The sequence below is a fragment of the Callorhinchus milii genome, unplaced genomic scaffold (genome assembly GCF_018977255.1).
Source record: "Callorhinchus milii isolate IMCB2004 unplaced genomic scaffold, IMCB_Cmil_1.0 Scaffold5, whole genome shotgun sequence".
Taxonomy (NCBI): Eukaryota; Metazoa; Chordata; class Chondrichthyes; order Chimaeriformes; family Callorhinchidae; genus Callorhinchus; species Callorhinchus milii.
In genome coordinates this window covers 38,422,125-38,437,531 of record NW_024704746.1, presented here as the reverse complement: position 1 = coordinate 38,437,531, position 15,407 = coordinate 38,422,125, and the positions used below count along the sequence as shown (strand labels likewise).

At 38.1% G+C, this 15,407-nt stretch overlaps 1 protein-coding gene across 3 annotated transcripts in view; it reads right to left on the bottom strand.

Annotated features, from left to right (window-relative positions):
- Window positions 1–3,056: 3,056 nt before the first annotated feature.
- Window positions 3,057–15,407, bottom strand: part of lin7a (lin-7 homolog A (C. elegans)) — a 33,020-nt gene continuing 20,669 nt past the window's right edge. Inside the window, exons 3-7 of one of the 3 annotated variants that reach the window (XM_007903785.2) lie at window positions 8,767–8,838; window positions 8,619–8,690; window positions 6,148–6,357; window positions 5,465–5,683; window positions 3,057–4,100 (exon numbers count right to left, since the gene is read on the bottom strand). In XM_007903785.2, coding sequence (XP_007901976.1) covers window positions 5,465–5,683; window positions 6,148–6,357; window positions 8,619–8,690; window positions 8,767–8,838 — 573 coding nt within the window. In that variant the 3' untranslated portion in view covers window positions 3,057–4,100. The remainder of the gene's footprint in view (window positions 4,101–5,464; window positions 5,684–6,147; window positions 6,358–8,618; window positions 8,691–8,766; window positions 8,839–15,407) is intronic. The other 2 variants (XM_007903786.2, XM_042335883.1) reach the window with 2 other exon arrangements.

The window sequence follows — 15,407 nt, the reverse complement described above, 5'->3', positions numbered from 1 at the left end:
CACCCTGGGCAGTCAGTGCAGATGTTGGGCTAAGGCTAAATACTCACCCCATATTTTACTTATAGCTCTACCTCTTAAACAATGTATAGAGATACAGACAGAAAAATAAAACACAACTGGATTAGCAATTGCATAAAACGAGAAGTAATCAAATGCAAAAGAATAACCGAACATTTTAATTTCCCTGTATTTTACAGTGAATTCTGTGAATATTTGAGATAATAATAATAATACGTGCATTTGATGTACTGCCTTATCATGTCATTGAGATGGCTCAACGCACTTTTTAGGATGTTACTTTGTCCTTTGAATTGAAAGGCGCTATAACAAATGAAAAAGATTATTATTAGGATAATTAAAATAAACTGAAAGACTAAAGATAATGTGCAAAGGGAAGCTATTAATTAAAAGCTGTCTGTTTACAGAGGCGTCTAAATCTTGAGGAGAAATTATATGCATGAATGCAACAATTGGTAAATAAGACAGAGGATAGATCTTCCTAGTGAAAGATAATGAAGCTGTATTGCTGATAACGTTTATGCAGTGCAAATGGTCTGTCGTTGAACAAGGGAGAGGGGAATCTCTAGGTCAGAGGTGGTTTTCATTTAAACATTCAGTTGCAACCCTTTCTAAAGCTCCACTGCCTTCTGTTCCCATAGGAGTGTGACAACAGAAATAGATCAGGTGCCAATGCAAGATTCACACCTCAGCCTGTTGCCCTTGGTGAAACTCCTCCTCCACAGTGCAGCACTTAGTAATTCTGAGCGTGAAGACAGCTTTCAACGCGTAAAATAATGAATAAAATACTGCACAGAAGCATACGAAGTAAGAAAGGCAGCTGCCCACAACACTTCTTAATCCCTAGGCCCCTATTGGTGTTTTGATATGAGAGGCTGAATATCCACACCTCTTTATTTCTAGGCCTCGATCAGTACCAATGCATATGAAAGGAGCAGGGCAACTTCCTCTTAATGTGAGAGAGATTGGACATGCTTTCCATGTTTGCCTTCAAAATACAGTCAATTTCTCTGTAATTCTTCTGAAGTGCTTGAGATGTCCTCTCGACATGAATGGACTGATGTCAATAATAATTTAAAAAACTCTTGATGCCTTCAGCATCAAGAAGCATTCTAGTTGTTGTCCCAGCTGATTTTACCAACTATACCACAAGGTGGACCCCTCAAGAGATTCCTTCTTAGGTTTCAGCTTGTTAACCATGGGCATGATACTAAGAGTAACTTTATTACTGTAAATTTAATGAAATAGTAATAAAGAAATTGACGAGTTTTACTTTGTTTTGCCCATTATTTTCTTAAACCTTTTCTCTCTTCCTTCAATATTTGCTACCTTGATTTTCATTTTATTTCTTACCATTATTCCATGTTTTAAATTTCATTGTGCGTCAGCCTGGCACAATGGGCACATTCTTGACTCGAAGGTTGTGGATTAAAGCGGCATATCGAGACTTGGAATCACAGAGTCTAAGATGATGTTACAATACAGTGCTGGGGAGTGGGGGGTGGGTGTTGCACTATCGGAGGTACCTACTTTCAGATGAGACGTAAACTGAGGCCCTGTCTACCTATTCAGGTGGATATTAAAGATCCCATGGTACTATTTAAAAAAGAGAAAAAAGTTTCTCCCAGTTTCCTGGTCAACAACCCCCCAAATAAAACTCACTCACTCCATGGCTCTTTGCGGGACATTACTATGTGCAATTGGCTGTCGCGTTTTTCCCACAAAATGCACACTCAATTCACTTTACAATGTATAATGTGAAGTGCTTTGAGACGTCTCAATGACGAGATAAGGTGCTATATCAAATGCAAGGGTTATGTACCTTATTATTGTACCTTAATTGTAACCACCAAGGCATTGCTGCTCCCCCACCCCCCACCCACCGAGTGTGACATACAAAAGTCAGCAACTGGGAAATACATAAGTAAAAATATCAACTCTTGATTGACCATTTTCCTGGCCAGCCAGGTCAGTGTCCTTTAATCTTTGACCTTCTTGTTGAAGATGATTGAATAATTAAACTTTTTAATGTTTTCTTTTGGCAGCTGAAAGAAAAATTGCAGGACGTGACTTTGGACCTTTAACTAGAGCTGGAACAACTGTACAACCGATCAACACGGAATGATCACCTGATGCTTAGTTAAGCATCAGCACTGATTAGCTGACCATAGGAACATAGGAACAGGAGTAGGCCATTCAGCCATTCAAGTTTGTTTTGCCATTCAATTAGATCATGGCTGATCTGTACCCCAACTCATCCTTTCAATTCCAATTTCCCGCTTTTTTCCCATATCCCTTAATACCCTGACCTACCAAACCTACCAGTTCATCTGAGTTTTCAGAGAATAGCTGGTCCACAAGCAACATGCTCAAGACTCCTTTCCCGACCTGTAGTTTGCCAGCTGCAGCTGAGAGTGAGTTTTGATCATTTTATAATAGCTTTATATTAAACAGTGACTCACCACAAAAGTGCAGGATAATGTGGGACAATGCGGTGCTGAGATTGTCTTGAGAAAGCATAAATAATAATAATCCTTGTATTTGACATTGTTGAGATACCTCAAAGCCCTTCACAGGATGTACTGTTAAGTGGGCTTTTTTTAATGCAATGAAAGGCAGGAAGCATGGAATAGCTATTACTTTGCTTCCAGCAGTATAAATCGGGTATTAGGTTGAAGCCATTGGGTTGGAATTCGGTGTTACCTCAGATATGCCTTACTTTTCATATCGCTTGTACATTCTGGGTTTGATGGTGATATCTATCCTGCAATCATGTGGAGGGAAGAGCTGGGAAGTCCGGGAGCTGAGAGTTAGTGACAAAAGCTGTTCATGTCGGGGGGAAAAGTCAAGACAAGAAGTGTATACAGCTGGGGAATTCAGACTCAGCTGAATCTATGCAGCAAAATATCAACCATATCTTTCTCTGCATGGTTTGGACTATCTCATTTCAGCACATGGTTAAAAAAAACCAGTAATATTTCTGCAAAATCTGCCCATCATGCATAAATGGTATCAGCCACCTAATAGTACTCATGATATTAGACTTTGGAATGGACGTTTATTAGATATTTTAAATAGGATTTTATAACATTCCCAATTTCACACCGTAACTTACAAAGTATGAAACGTGGATACCAGAGGTAAGTGGAAAAATATAAGGGTTGACAATAATAAAACTAAGTAGGCTACGTTAACTGGAAACACAATTTTGGCCTTGGTTTAGCTGGTTATAAATACTTTCAACATCTAAAAATAGTAAAACGTTCTTTAGTACACAGTTAAATTAATATATCACTCTCTAAACCTTTTAATAAAGGCAACTAGAACTTGGCTTTTATGATTAGGCACAAGGTTTTCTTTAATTTTTTAATTCTTTAATTGAAACAAAAAAAAGACCGTGCTTGAAAAATAAAATTATCCTATTTGGTCTGTTAAGAATTTTCTTTTAAAAACTAATATTTGTTGAGTATTCTGCTTATGAGTAGAATTCATAAAAATCTGGTCCATAATCTGGTGCATAATTATATTCTACACAAAAGCTGATAAAAGTCAATTCAGAAATCTTATCTTGAGTACATGAGTAATATACAGTAAAACTCACATACGTCTGACCTGTGTAAATCATATCATTGCCCATGTTCCGTTCAAGAGTTTATATTCTATGCAAGTTTGGCATAACTCAGACTTTGCAAAAACCATATTAAATGTATGGTCCCAACTGATATGATTTATGTGAGGTTTACTGTAATTGTATTAAATACACAAGTACCATTAATGAAACAAAAAAGGGGATTTGGTTGACATTTGCATTTTAGATTACACTGGGTAATAAGAGTTTACTTGTTAGGTGATTTCTTTTTTGAACAAAACCTTGTGCCACTGTGACCTAAGCTACAACGAGCTTACTTAAAACTTCACAATCATCTTACAGTGTGATGTGCACAGTATTTAGGACTTGGAGGATTTATATACAATTATCACAAAGCATCTATCTTTCCAGATTCTCCTCCCCCTCCTTCTGACTTCTGTGTTGTCAAACCACTGCAACCAAATTGCTAACTTTCATTTCCTTCTTGGAGCACCTGAAAATAAAAATAAAGAGGATTATTTTCAAAACATAAATAAAGTGGTCTCTGGAAAAAGTTCCCAGCTTTCTAAGCCACGTTTATACTGTACAATTTCAGTGATTTGACATGAAAGCCTCATGGAATCAATGCAAACTGTGCAAAAGAAGAAAAGACAAGAGCAGAATGTAAAAATGTGTGACCACTTTACAGTTGTGTGGCAGAGAAAGGTTTCCAGAGAAAGGGCATATACGACAGCCAATTACAAGGAAAGTGCAAAGAAATTGGTAGATTGAGAGAGAGAAACAAGATTATAAGAGGGAAAAACAAGATAATCATCCTTACATTTGATATAATGCTTATCACGTCATAGAGGCAAGTCAAAGAGCTTTGCACAATATTTTTTGTGACGTGTAGTGACACGTTAGTGAGAAGTAGGGATGTGAAGAAAACTCTTTCATGTGAACATGTGTTATTCTAGCTATGTTTCCATTGCTCACTGTACAAAGCATTCTTATTTTGAAATTAACAACCACAACAACAACAAATTACATTTGTATAGCACCTTTCACGTCGAGAGAATGTCCCAAGGCACTGGACAGTCAGGGATTTGGACCCGAGCAGGGGATTGGGATTGGAGAGGTGGAGGGCAGGGATGGTAGGGGTAGGAGAGTGGCCAAAGGCTCGGTCGAAGAGGAGGGTCTTGAGACATGCCTTGAAGGAGGCAAGGGAGGAAAGTTGACCCCATGTCTGCGGATGATATCACCAAGGTGGACCATGTACATGTTGAAGAGGAGGGGACCAAGGACAGAGCCTTGAGGAACGCCGCATGAGACAGTGCGGGAGCTGGAGGAGAAACCGTTTGTGGAGACAAAGTGGAGATGGTGAGAAAGGTAGATCTGAACCAGTCAAGGAGACAACCATGAAGATTGAGGTGAGAGGAGAGGCGGTGGAGGAGGATAGAGTGGTCAACTGTGTCAAAGGTGGCAGAGAGCTCAAGGAGGACGAGGAGACAGAAGGAGCGCTGGTCACAGATGGACAAAATGTCATTTGTCACTTTGACCAGGGCTGTTTCTGTACTGTGGGCAGCACGGAAATATGATTGGAGGGGTTCGTGGGAGTGCTGGGAGAGGAAGGATCGAAGCTGGGAAACAACAACTTGTTCTCCAGGACCTTAGAAAGGAAAGGTAGTTTAGAGCTGAGACGGTAACTAGAGATTGTAAATTAAGATGACAATGGGAGGTTATTCTGCTATCTCTGTGTTAATCCCCATTGATCATTGGATGTCAAAAGATTGATTGTAATTAAGAGAATGGAGAGTTCCAGTGCTTCAACCTGAGAAATCTGAGCATCTGCAATTAAGTAAAAGTGAATCCCCTGACCTAGGACATATGATTTTGTTGAGCTTGTTGCTGTTGCTGCTGCTGTTGCTGCTGGATCAGAAGCTGCTGCTGCTGTCTACGCCGGGCTGTGCGCAGCTTCTCAAAACGGGCCTCCATCTCCTCCAGCACTTTGGGAGTGTAACGGACCACAAGTTTCACACTGTTCTGTGCAGCTTTCAGCAATTCCACCGCTTTTTCATGGTGCTCTCCCTCCACACTCTACGAAAGAGATATAAATATACTTCATCTTGTGCATTATTACACCAAGGCCAAGGAAATCTCATGCCCCTCCACTCCCAAATTGTAACCCAGGAAACGTGCAATTATTATCTCAAGAGCCCAAAGGCTGTACCCACTGGACTAATGGATGGAAAACAAATTGTCATTTAATGACATGTAATGGAGCAGTTCCCAAGGAGACAGGCTTCCCTGTGGCTGTACACATGCACAATGGGTACGGTTCCCACAGAGCAGCAAGAATCAAGACACAGTAAAAACAGACAGTTTATGTACTTTAAGTGACCAGAGTATGACAGATCTCATGATAATCAGCAGTAAATGCACAAAATCAATTCTGAGTACAATTTTTGATTTTTTTTGTCCTTCATCCTGAAAGCTGCAAATATGATTCCATGCTGAAAATGAATACTCAAATTGAGATTGATTGAGGTTCAATAACGTACCACTCCGTTGACAGAAAGCAACTGGTCACCACGCTTCAGTCCTCCATGTCTATCCGCAACACCTCCAGGAATAATACGGGAGATGTAGATTGGTGAATTTTGCTCTTTTCCACCCATTACGTTAAAGCCGAGGCCTTCTTCGGTCTTTGGTAATTCTATGACTCGTGGATGAGAATGGCCTTCACTTGCAGCAAAAGCAGCAACAGTAGCCTGGATCGAAGGAACAAATGGACTGCTCTAAAATCAAAGGCTACATAATTCAAATTAGCATGATTTTTTTAATATGACAGTTCATTATTGTCGTTGCAATATGGCTAAAAATAAACTTCCTACAAAACCTACATCTTGTTTTGCTTTTTACATTATCACTATTTATGTTTTAAAGAGCAATACAAGCCTGAGATTATATTTATCAACTAACAACCTTGTCAAATCAAAAAACAAAAGGCACAGTTGCGCTATACCTAGCTTTAGCAAAGTTTTCATCCCTCCCTTTTTATGGGATTTGTATTATAACCATAAACCAAATGCTTTGCTACAGATAATTCACACTCTAACCTAAGGATAAAGAAGACCTTAGAGAAATCAAGATTAATGACTTCTTTTTAAAAACTCCAGAGTTAGATATGTATAGATTTATAAAAACAATCCTTGCATTTGATGTGAAGCCTTATCATGTCAGTGAACGCCTCAAAGAGCTTCAAAGGACTTATTGTGAAGTGTACTGACTGTATTTTTAGGCAAATGCGGAAGCCAATATGCGCACAACAATGTCCTTTAAAGTTTGAAGAATTATTTAACTTCTGAGAAATACAGATATTTTTTCATCCCATTTAAAAAAAAATTCAAAATCTGAAAAGACGTAAAAGTGGTAAAATGAAAGCAAAGATTTTTGGACAGAAAATTGAAGTATTTCAATGTTACTCTGCAGCAATGTACTCAAAGATTTATAGAAAACTGTCTGAGTGAATAGAACAATAGTACGGCAGTAGAGACACTGAGGAATCGCTCAACAAGAATTTATAGTAAAGGAAGCTTTTGCACCATTGTTATCTGATGGATGAATAGTTCACCATGGAATGGTCAGAAGGTGAGTAAATTCCACAGATTTTATTAGCAGGCATGTGTACATTTTATCCTTTGTAAATGGATTTTGTGTATGTTTTCTTCCTGCATTCAATAATGTTTCTAATACAATGCAGCCCATCTGTCTTTGTGTCTGCAACTCATATTTATGACTGTTGTTGTGTTCATTCATATAAGTACAATTTGGTTAAGTTTTACATTAATTTCTTTCCCCAAATGGTCTATTGTATAAATACACACCATGGTACTAAGCCAGTGAGTCACAGGTTTACCCTTTATCACTTTTCAGTTTCTCATGCTAGAATGCGAGTGTGTGTGGATGTGGTGACAACACGATTAAACTCAACAGTGAGGACACTCACAGTCAACTAGCCTGCTGACATTCACCATCAAGCTTAAAGAATGGTTACTTGAACAAGTCTGTTATAGAAGAGGGTTGTGTCTACTGATGATTGAGTCAAGTTTTAGTGAGGACAAACGAATGGACATCCACTATCATTGTGCACTAATACTAAGGTCATTATAATCTGCATTATAATACAAAGGTTATTGAAGATGTGTCAAACTAAGGTTGTTTCACAAATTTTAGCTTAAATTTAGAGTTGAAATCTAAACAGACTTTAGTCACAAGCAGGGAAGTGTAACATGCATAACATGGTACTTATGAACTGTTATGTAATTCATGCCATTGCTAATGGTAATCACACCGATTACCAATAGGAACATTGTTACAGTACTTGTACAGCTAGAAGCATCCTAACCAGCAGGCTTCGGTATGCAAGACATGTCTTCACCCCTAAATCTCACTGATGAGTCAAAGAGGATGGTCAACAATCAACAATGCCTTGGATTACTGGCTAGCTTTGCCTTAGAGCTTATTCAATTCCATAGATTCAGTGATATATCTGATATGTGTCCAAAACTTCATGCATATAAGCTTCGTATATAGAGTATAAGTTTCTCTAAATTTAAGTTAAAATGTTTTAACACATTCAATCCTTTTTTTTATAATATCTTTGAACTGAAGGAGATGCATTATTTACTTTGCGCCCATTAGAATTAATGGTAATCATTTTCTTTTCAACAGTGAAAACATTAAACAAAAATATATGAACAACAAGCATAAAAAGATAAGACAAAGAGGTTACATAGTATAACCAAAGAAATGTCTGGAAAGCCCAGAAGTGACCAGATAATTTTTTTTGCTGCATCTGAAGACATTAAGTGACATTTGCTGTCCTGCCATTGAGCTGTCAAACAGCAAGGCATCATGCATTACTTTGTATCTGCTATATTGCAAAGCAGTTAGTGCAATTTGTAATGAAAGGAATTTGTTAAATTGATCAGAATAGATCAGTGTGAACACTGACTCTGATTAATATTACCTGGGTAGTAGCACTGGCTCTACCTTCTGGGCTGCCATTGATGTCTAAATTTTCATATATACTCTCGAACACCTGAAATACACATGTACACAACATTACAATATACAGTTACAACAGATAAGCCATCCAATAATTCCACACATCATACCTTAGCAGTCGCATGAGCTCTGAATTCGGGACAGCCATTGATGGTTATTGTTTCATGCATGTACTGATAAACCTGAAAAATTAGTGGCAAATCAGACAGGAAAAGAAATGCTCACAACTCCACACTACAAATGTCTTGCAAATGACATCTTTAAGAAGCTGTGTTTCTTATTTTTGTGTTCAGTTTTCCTTCATCCCTCCTGAAGGAACGTGCTTGAAAATAATTTATGATTAGATAATTTGGATAACCAATACCCTCATCCAAGAAGTTCTGGCTATAGGTAGGAATTCTGCCAAATTCTATATATAAATATTATTTCACGTTAGACTGACAAATTAGAGAACACAGCCCCTTTAAGGTAGATATTTACTACAAATCTATAAACCCAAGTTACTTAGTCTAGAGAATAGGTTAGTATAATTGCTTTAGTAGTAAAATTATTCACACATACTGTCACATATTTTCACATCTGGCATACTTTTAACTGTATTTCTCCAGAAGTTTAAAAAAAAGCATGACTTTGTTCCATGAACCTTTATGGACATTCTGGTGCATAGAATAAGTGAGCTAACCTGTTTCAATGGGATCACGTGTAACATTCTGCATTGTGATTCTATATGAAAGGGCAGATCTGGTACTGTTCTGAATAAAGAAACCCTGATGTGCTACTGCATTTGCATAAATATGTTTTTCACTTATTTTCCATACCTTAGACCTGACTTTCAGACTGGCTCTGAGATTGTGCCAAATTAACATAATATTGTAATATGCATCCTTGCAGGAATTGGGAGAGAGGTCTGAGATAGGATACAACTTGCTGCTTCAGGAACAGTTAAAGCATTGGAGAAAATAATTCTTTATTGAAAGGAATCATCTAATTCCTTTCAATAAAGAATTGCATCATCTAAATGCAAGGATTATTATTATTATCTGATTAACTGTTGAATCCCAATTTGTTTAGGGTAAGCCTCCGCATCCGCCATTTTTTTAAGCCTCCATTAAACTTCATCCTTCTTTTGTCATTGATACGCAGGTTTGCAAAATTTATCATAAAGTGGCACAGGGAAAACTGCAAAACTCAAAACATCTGAAACTCAGTTAAGCAACAGCTTTGGTGCAGACCTATCTCCTGCAATTGGCTACAACCAACTAACAAACAAAACCGAATTTTCTAAATCTGGATGGAGGGAGGAAAGGAGGTAGGGAGGAGGAGAAATGTGGCATGTAATGTGTGAGAATTATCACCAGTGATAATTGTCATATATTATATTTTCCCCTTGTGGTTCTAAGACATTCCACAATATTATTTGCACAAAAAAGCCCCCGACAAATGGTTTAGAGCTAGCAGCAACATGACTGATGGGCAGATGGACTGGAGATTGCAAAGATATAACACACAGTGGATTTTGATCTTCCCAGTAATCACAGCAGATTATTTATCTGCAAACCTCCAGTATTGATGTCACTGCCATTAATCCTCTTGTGTGAAAGTCACCTCACATCAAGGGCAATGGAGCAACAGTTGCTGTTAATGGGAAAAATGACATTAAACAGAACAGTTCCTATAAAATTGGAAGAGTGCGTAGATGTAAATTACAGCGGGCGCAAGGGAGTGCATTTAAGTCTCTAACCTAGTCTCAGAAATCAAATAAGAGTTAGAATCCACTTGAGCTCTGCTTTTGTGCTTTATGGTGTCAACTGAGTGCCTTGATTATATTATTATCCTGTAAATTGCTTCAGGCATCGGTCGGTTATCTGTCTACTACAGGAACACACAAATCAGTAAAGCACCACAGAAAATAAAATGACGTAAATGCAATGTCTATCAGGGGATTTTCAATGCCATTTTCAGTATTTACACTCTTTCTTCTAACACATTCTAATTCTTGTCAGTGCTAGCAATAAAACAGGCCATTTGCTCCTTGCTCCTTCTGGCTGCTTTTTGAAAATAATAATGAAGAAAAAACACTGATTCTGATATAAAGTAGAACCTTCTCATGTCAAAATGTCTCGATGTGCTTCACACAATCACAAGAGAGAGGTTTGGGTGGAAATCTCATTCTTCCTGAATAACAACATTATGGCATCAAGCTATTTCTTAATTGAGCGTGCTGTCCCATGAGCCTCAACCACCCTTACTGGAAATCTATTCCGGCTGTTGATTTCCTCTCTGTGTAAAGTAATACTTTATGGTGTCTATCATAAACATGCCTTTCACATCCAAGAATCTAATCCATCTTATTCAGTTGCATTGATAAATCAATGTATTATTTTATGCCTGCTTTTTCGGGGCTGAAGGAGCTTTGCTATTATGAGAGGCTGGATAGATTGGGGTTATATTGCTTAGACAAAGGAGAGTAAGGGGTGATTTGATTGAGGTATTTAACATAATGAAAATAATTGATCTGGTAGAGGGATCTATTTCAAGATGGCAAAGTCTTAAAATCAGGACTAAGACTATTGGTACTGAGGCCAGAGAGCATTTCTTCACACAGAGCGAGACATGCCCCAGAAAGCTATAAAACTCAAACCACAGAGATGTTCAAAGGACAGATACTTATGTGGATACCCATGCAACATGAGAAAGTGCATAAATTTGCTGCTGCAGTTGTCCACAGCATACATAGTCATTATACTTTCCAGTGTATCCCGTGAAGCGCTTTGAGGCATCCTCCCCACGTGAGAGGGGCTTTATCAAATGTAAGACTTATTAAATGATGTCCATGACATCCTTACAAATCAGCAATTGATTTTTTTGTAATTCAAATAATACAAAATATTTTTAAAAAATGCTTAATGATAGGAATTAATTTCCCTCGATTTGGAGAAAAGTCGAAAACTTGACCAATGCTGATTTTTACTGATTAAAATAAAAAACACAGGAAGTCTATCCTTGAGGTACAATGAACATTTTTGCTGGGGGTTGGTGAACATGCTGTGGAGCAGGGAAGACTCCACATGTGGGATGGATTATTATCCTGAAGTTTTCAATTGCCTTTGGGAAGTGTCTATGCAAAACTTTCCCTGGAGATAGAATAGAACTGAAGTACATAGTGGAATAGGTTTGTGTGGTCTGTGAAAGAATCTGATTTGATGTGGTTCTATGGCTTTTCTTGTGCTCCTCTGTAGAGTGCAGCATAGACAGTCAATTAATACTTATGCATTGTATTTGTTGAGTATTTAATACCAATACTCCTCATTTTCAGTTGAGCTGTACAATTTTCTACACTGTAGGTAGCCACAATCGTGTCACATATAATGGATCCCAGTTGCTAAGTTGCACGTAGTAAAGATTTCACGATGATTTATTTCATGTCATATTTTTGTTGAAATGGTTGTCAGGTTTTCACCTTTAGGCATCTCTGAAATGAATGTACTTTGCTGTCAGCTGTGACTAAATGTCTCTGTGAGAGCACTGTGCAGTAAATATCAATCCATTTTTACGTTGTGGGGTTATGTAATCTTTCGTTTTGCTTTTTTGTTGCTCTTAAATTCAAATGGTGTCATAGGTTACATAAATTCTAAATGATAATATTTAGGCAAGTTCAGGGAATACTGGGCAACAGAATACATCGAAAATAAGGATGAGAAATTGCCTCTGGATTTCCTGTAAGTAAACTACAAGGCAGACCTTCAGGTATCAGAAATGGTTAGAAAACAGTCGATCTAAAGCAGTTATTGATTTAAGGATCAAGATTACTGCAAGAAAGTAGAAGCACATCTGTTTCAAAGCAATTCTGAACAAAGCCACATATAATCCTTGTCCTCATTTTATCCATCTTAAAATCTTAAACTGATTTTACTCCCTTCCCCCATCCACAGACGATGGACAGTGCAGATTGACCTCTTGTCTGTGTGTTGGGGATTGGAATGAAGGAAAGGACTTTACTTAATCTTCTAATAGAACCCTATTAGAGAACAAGACTAGACTGCCATGAGGCTTGAAGGAGTTATGGGGAATACAGCAAAGTGATGGGAATGAATGAATATCTTGCTCCAAGAGCATTGCAAAATTAATGGTCCAAATGGCCTCATTCTATACTGTAAATTTCTATGATTCTATATATTCCCCCTCAGTGAACAAATCTTAAGCACATCACTGCATATCGCCACTTGAAATACTCTGTATAGTTCATAAGTACAGCAGTGACGACCTTGTTTTGGAGAAGACATCATTTCAATGTACAGGTGTCTATGAAGGTTGGAGTGATTGAACTATGAAGCTTATTGTAAATCAAGTAGCTGAGATGGTAGATATGAGTGGGGAGGTCACTTGAAGTAGTTTATATTCTTGGTAAGTTTCTAGTAGAAGGCAACATCATTGTTATTGTTCAGAATGGTTGATTTTTCCTAACGTCTGCCAAAAAGTTTGCAATGTATGCTTGAAGCTATTCCATCTGCAGGCTGCTGTTCCCCTCCACTTCAGTGGAAGCTGTCTATTCTGAGAGCCATTGTTGAAAGCGTTGATCTGCTTGGTAGTTGGGAAAGGGAGTAGATGAGAGGAAGCCAATAGTTCTAAGCATCATTTGTCTTACAGATCAGCTGCACAAAAAACAAAGTACATCTGTAGCTGTAAGTCTCAAATCTGATCTACTATTCTTTAGTGCATTAAATGATAATTTCTGGAGTGCAGTGACTTTTTATCAATTGTAGCCTGGCCTATTAGCTTTACTTCCGATCTCCTCTCAAGTTTAGTGACCAAAGTGTGGGATGCTACACTTTGTGCAAAAAATACGCCTGGCATCTCAAGATCTCATAAGAGGTGATTTCACACAGTACAGTTTTGTGTAAGATAGAGAAATCTATGGGTGAATAGCAGAATTAGCTGAAAAGAAAAAATGTATTATAATTAAAAAGATATGTTCCCTATTGTACCTGGTATCCAAATCGCCATGCTATTTCTTTTTAATTCAGCCTGTAGTTTAATAGTTAGGAGCCATGAATTAACACTGTTCTTAAAGCAATTTAAATCGATGGGAATCATAAAGTAACCCTGGTCCACAGCTGACATTAATAACAATCATTAACGTTTTTATGATGATAACGTGACATTTTAATGCTGCAAAACCTATGGAGATTCACTAGTAGGTTTTGTACAGATTGTGTTATTTTATGTTCCAAATTCCATCCTTAAATCTACACATGTTTGGCTGGATTTTCAGGTCTCACGAGTGATGCAATATTCTGTTTGTAAGTCCACAGGGTTCACCATCATTATGCTTGCCAAAAATAATTGCCACTAGAAAAGCTGGCTTGAAAACCTGACCTCCAATATTGAAATACGCTCAAGGTTCCATCTGTGGGGTTTGCAGTCCTGTCGGGAACAGAGAGGTTTCAACATGGGCTCTGGAAACTATATAATTCATCATCATCATCTGAGGCAACATACATCAGCAATAAATAATAGTCCCAATCTCAGGCCATGATTCTCACCAACTGAGGCTTTGGATGAGATCCATCTTCCTGTGCTTTCTGCAGGTTAGTGAAAGATACACTTTTTCCAGAGTGAAATTGCCTGTATGTGCGATCAGCAATGCGGTCAGCAATACAAATTGATTGGCCTTTTTTGGATTGATCTATTGAGACTTCCAGAAGCACTAAATTCCACTTAACAGGGATTGGAGCCCTGACGGAATCTGTGCCATTCTCACATGCCATTTAGGTAATGCTTCCCGAATTGCTCCTAGGATTTCAAAACATTAAAAGAGAATGCTACTATTTGGGATGGGGAGGGGTTTGGGGGGGAATTGGGGGAAGCCCTTTAAGTGTAAAATGATTGTTACCTTATATCTCTCAAGACCTCAGTCTTGTTGACTTACTTTTAGTTATGGCTGCCCTGCAGCTGTTAGCAGACTGACCTTCACTGAGAGTAAATGTGAATGGGTCACATTAGTGCCATTCAAAACAATGCAGTAATGCACAGTATTCATTCCAATCATGACTGTACAAGCCACAGTTCACCTTGCATATCTGAGCCTGAAAGGTTATTGGTTTTTACTTGAGTGAGAACGCAGCAACACTGAACAGCCTTGAATTTACAAAAACTATGCTCCTGAAAGGCATCTTGCAAAGAGAATGCTATTATCTCCCTTGGACACTCCTCTCCCATAAATGAGACACAGCAGTAATTTCACAATGTGCATCAACGTGGAACAGCATGCTGGGATACCAGTACATTGTAGTCTGGGATTTGGAATTGATTCCCTTCATCACCATTTGCTGATCAGAGAAGAAATTAGTAGAAGAGAGGTCCCTCTGTCATTATCATGAATTTCTTGCAGCAGGTTCAGAGCAACATTGATTAAGGCCTGGGAGCTTGCTGGATGCATATGTTGCCTGAGAAAATGAGTTGATAAAAAGCAAACGGGTTCATATTCTCACAACAATAAAAAAACAGCCTTTATATAGCACCTCTTACATAAACAAAGGCCTCACTGCACTTTACAATAGGACTGGTGGACGCTGAGTAAGAAGAAAATAATAGAGGTAATCATAGGCATGGTCAAAGAGCTAGGTCTTTAACGGATGTTTGAACACATAGAGAGAGGTAGGAAGCCAAAACGTTTATGAAGACAACTATTGTGATTGAAGGCTTGGTCGTCGATGGTAATGGCAGGAACAACAACAATAACAACTTGTAT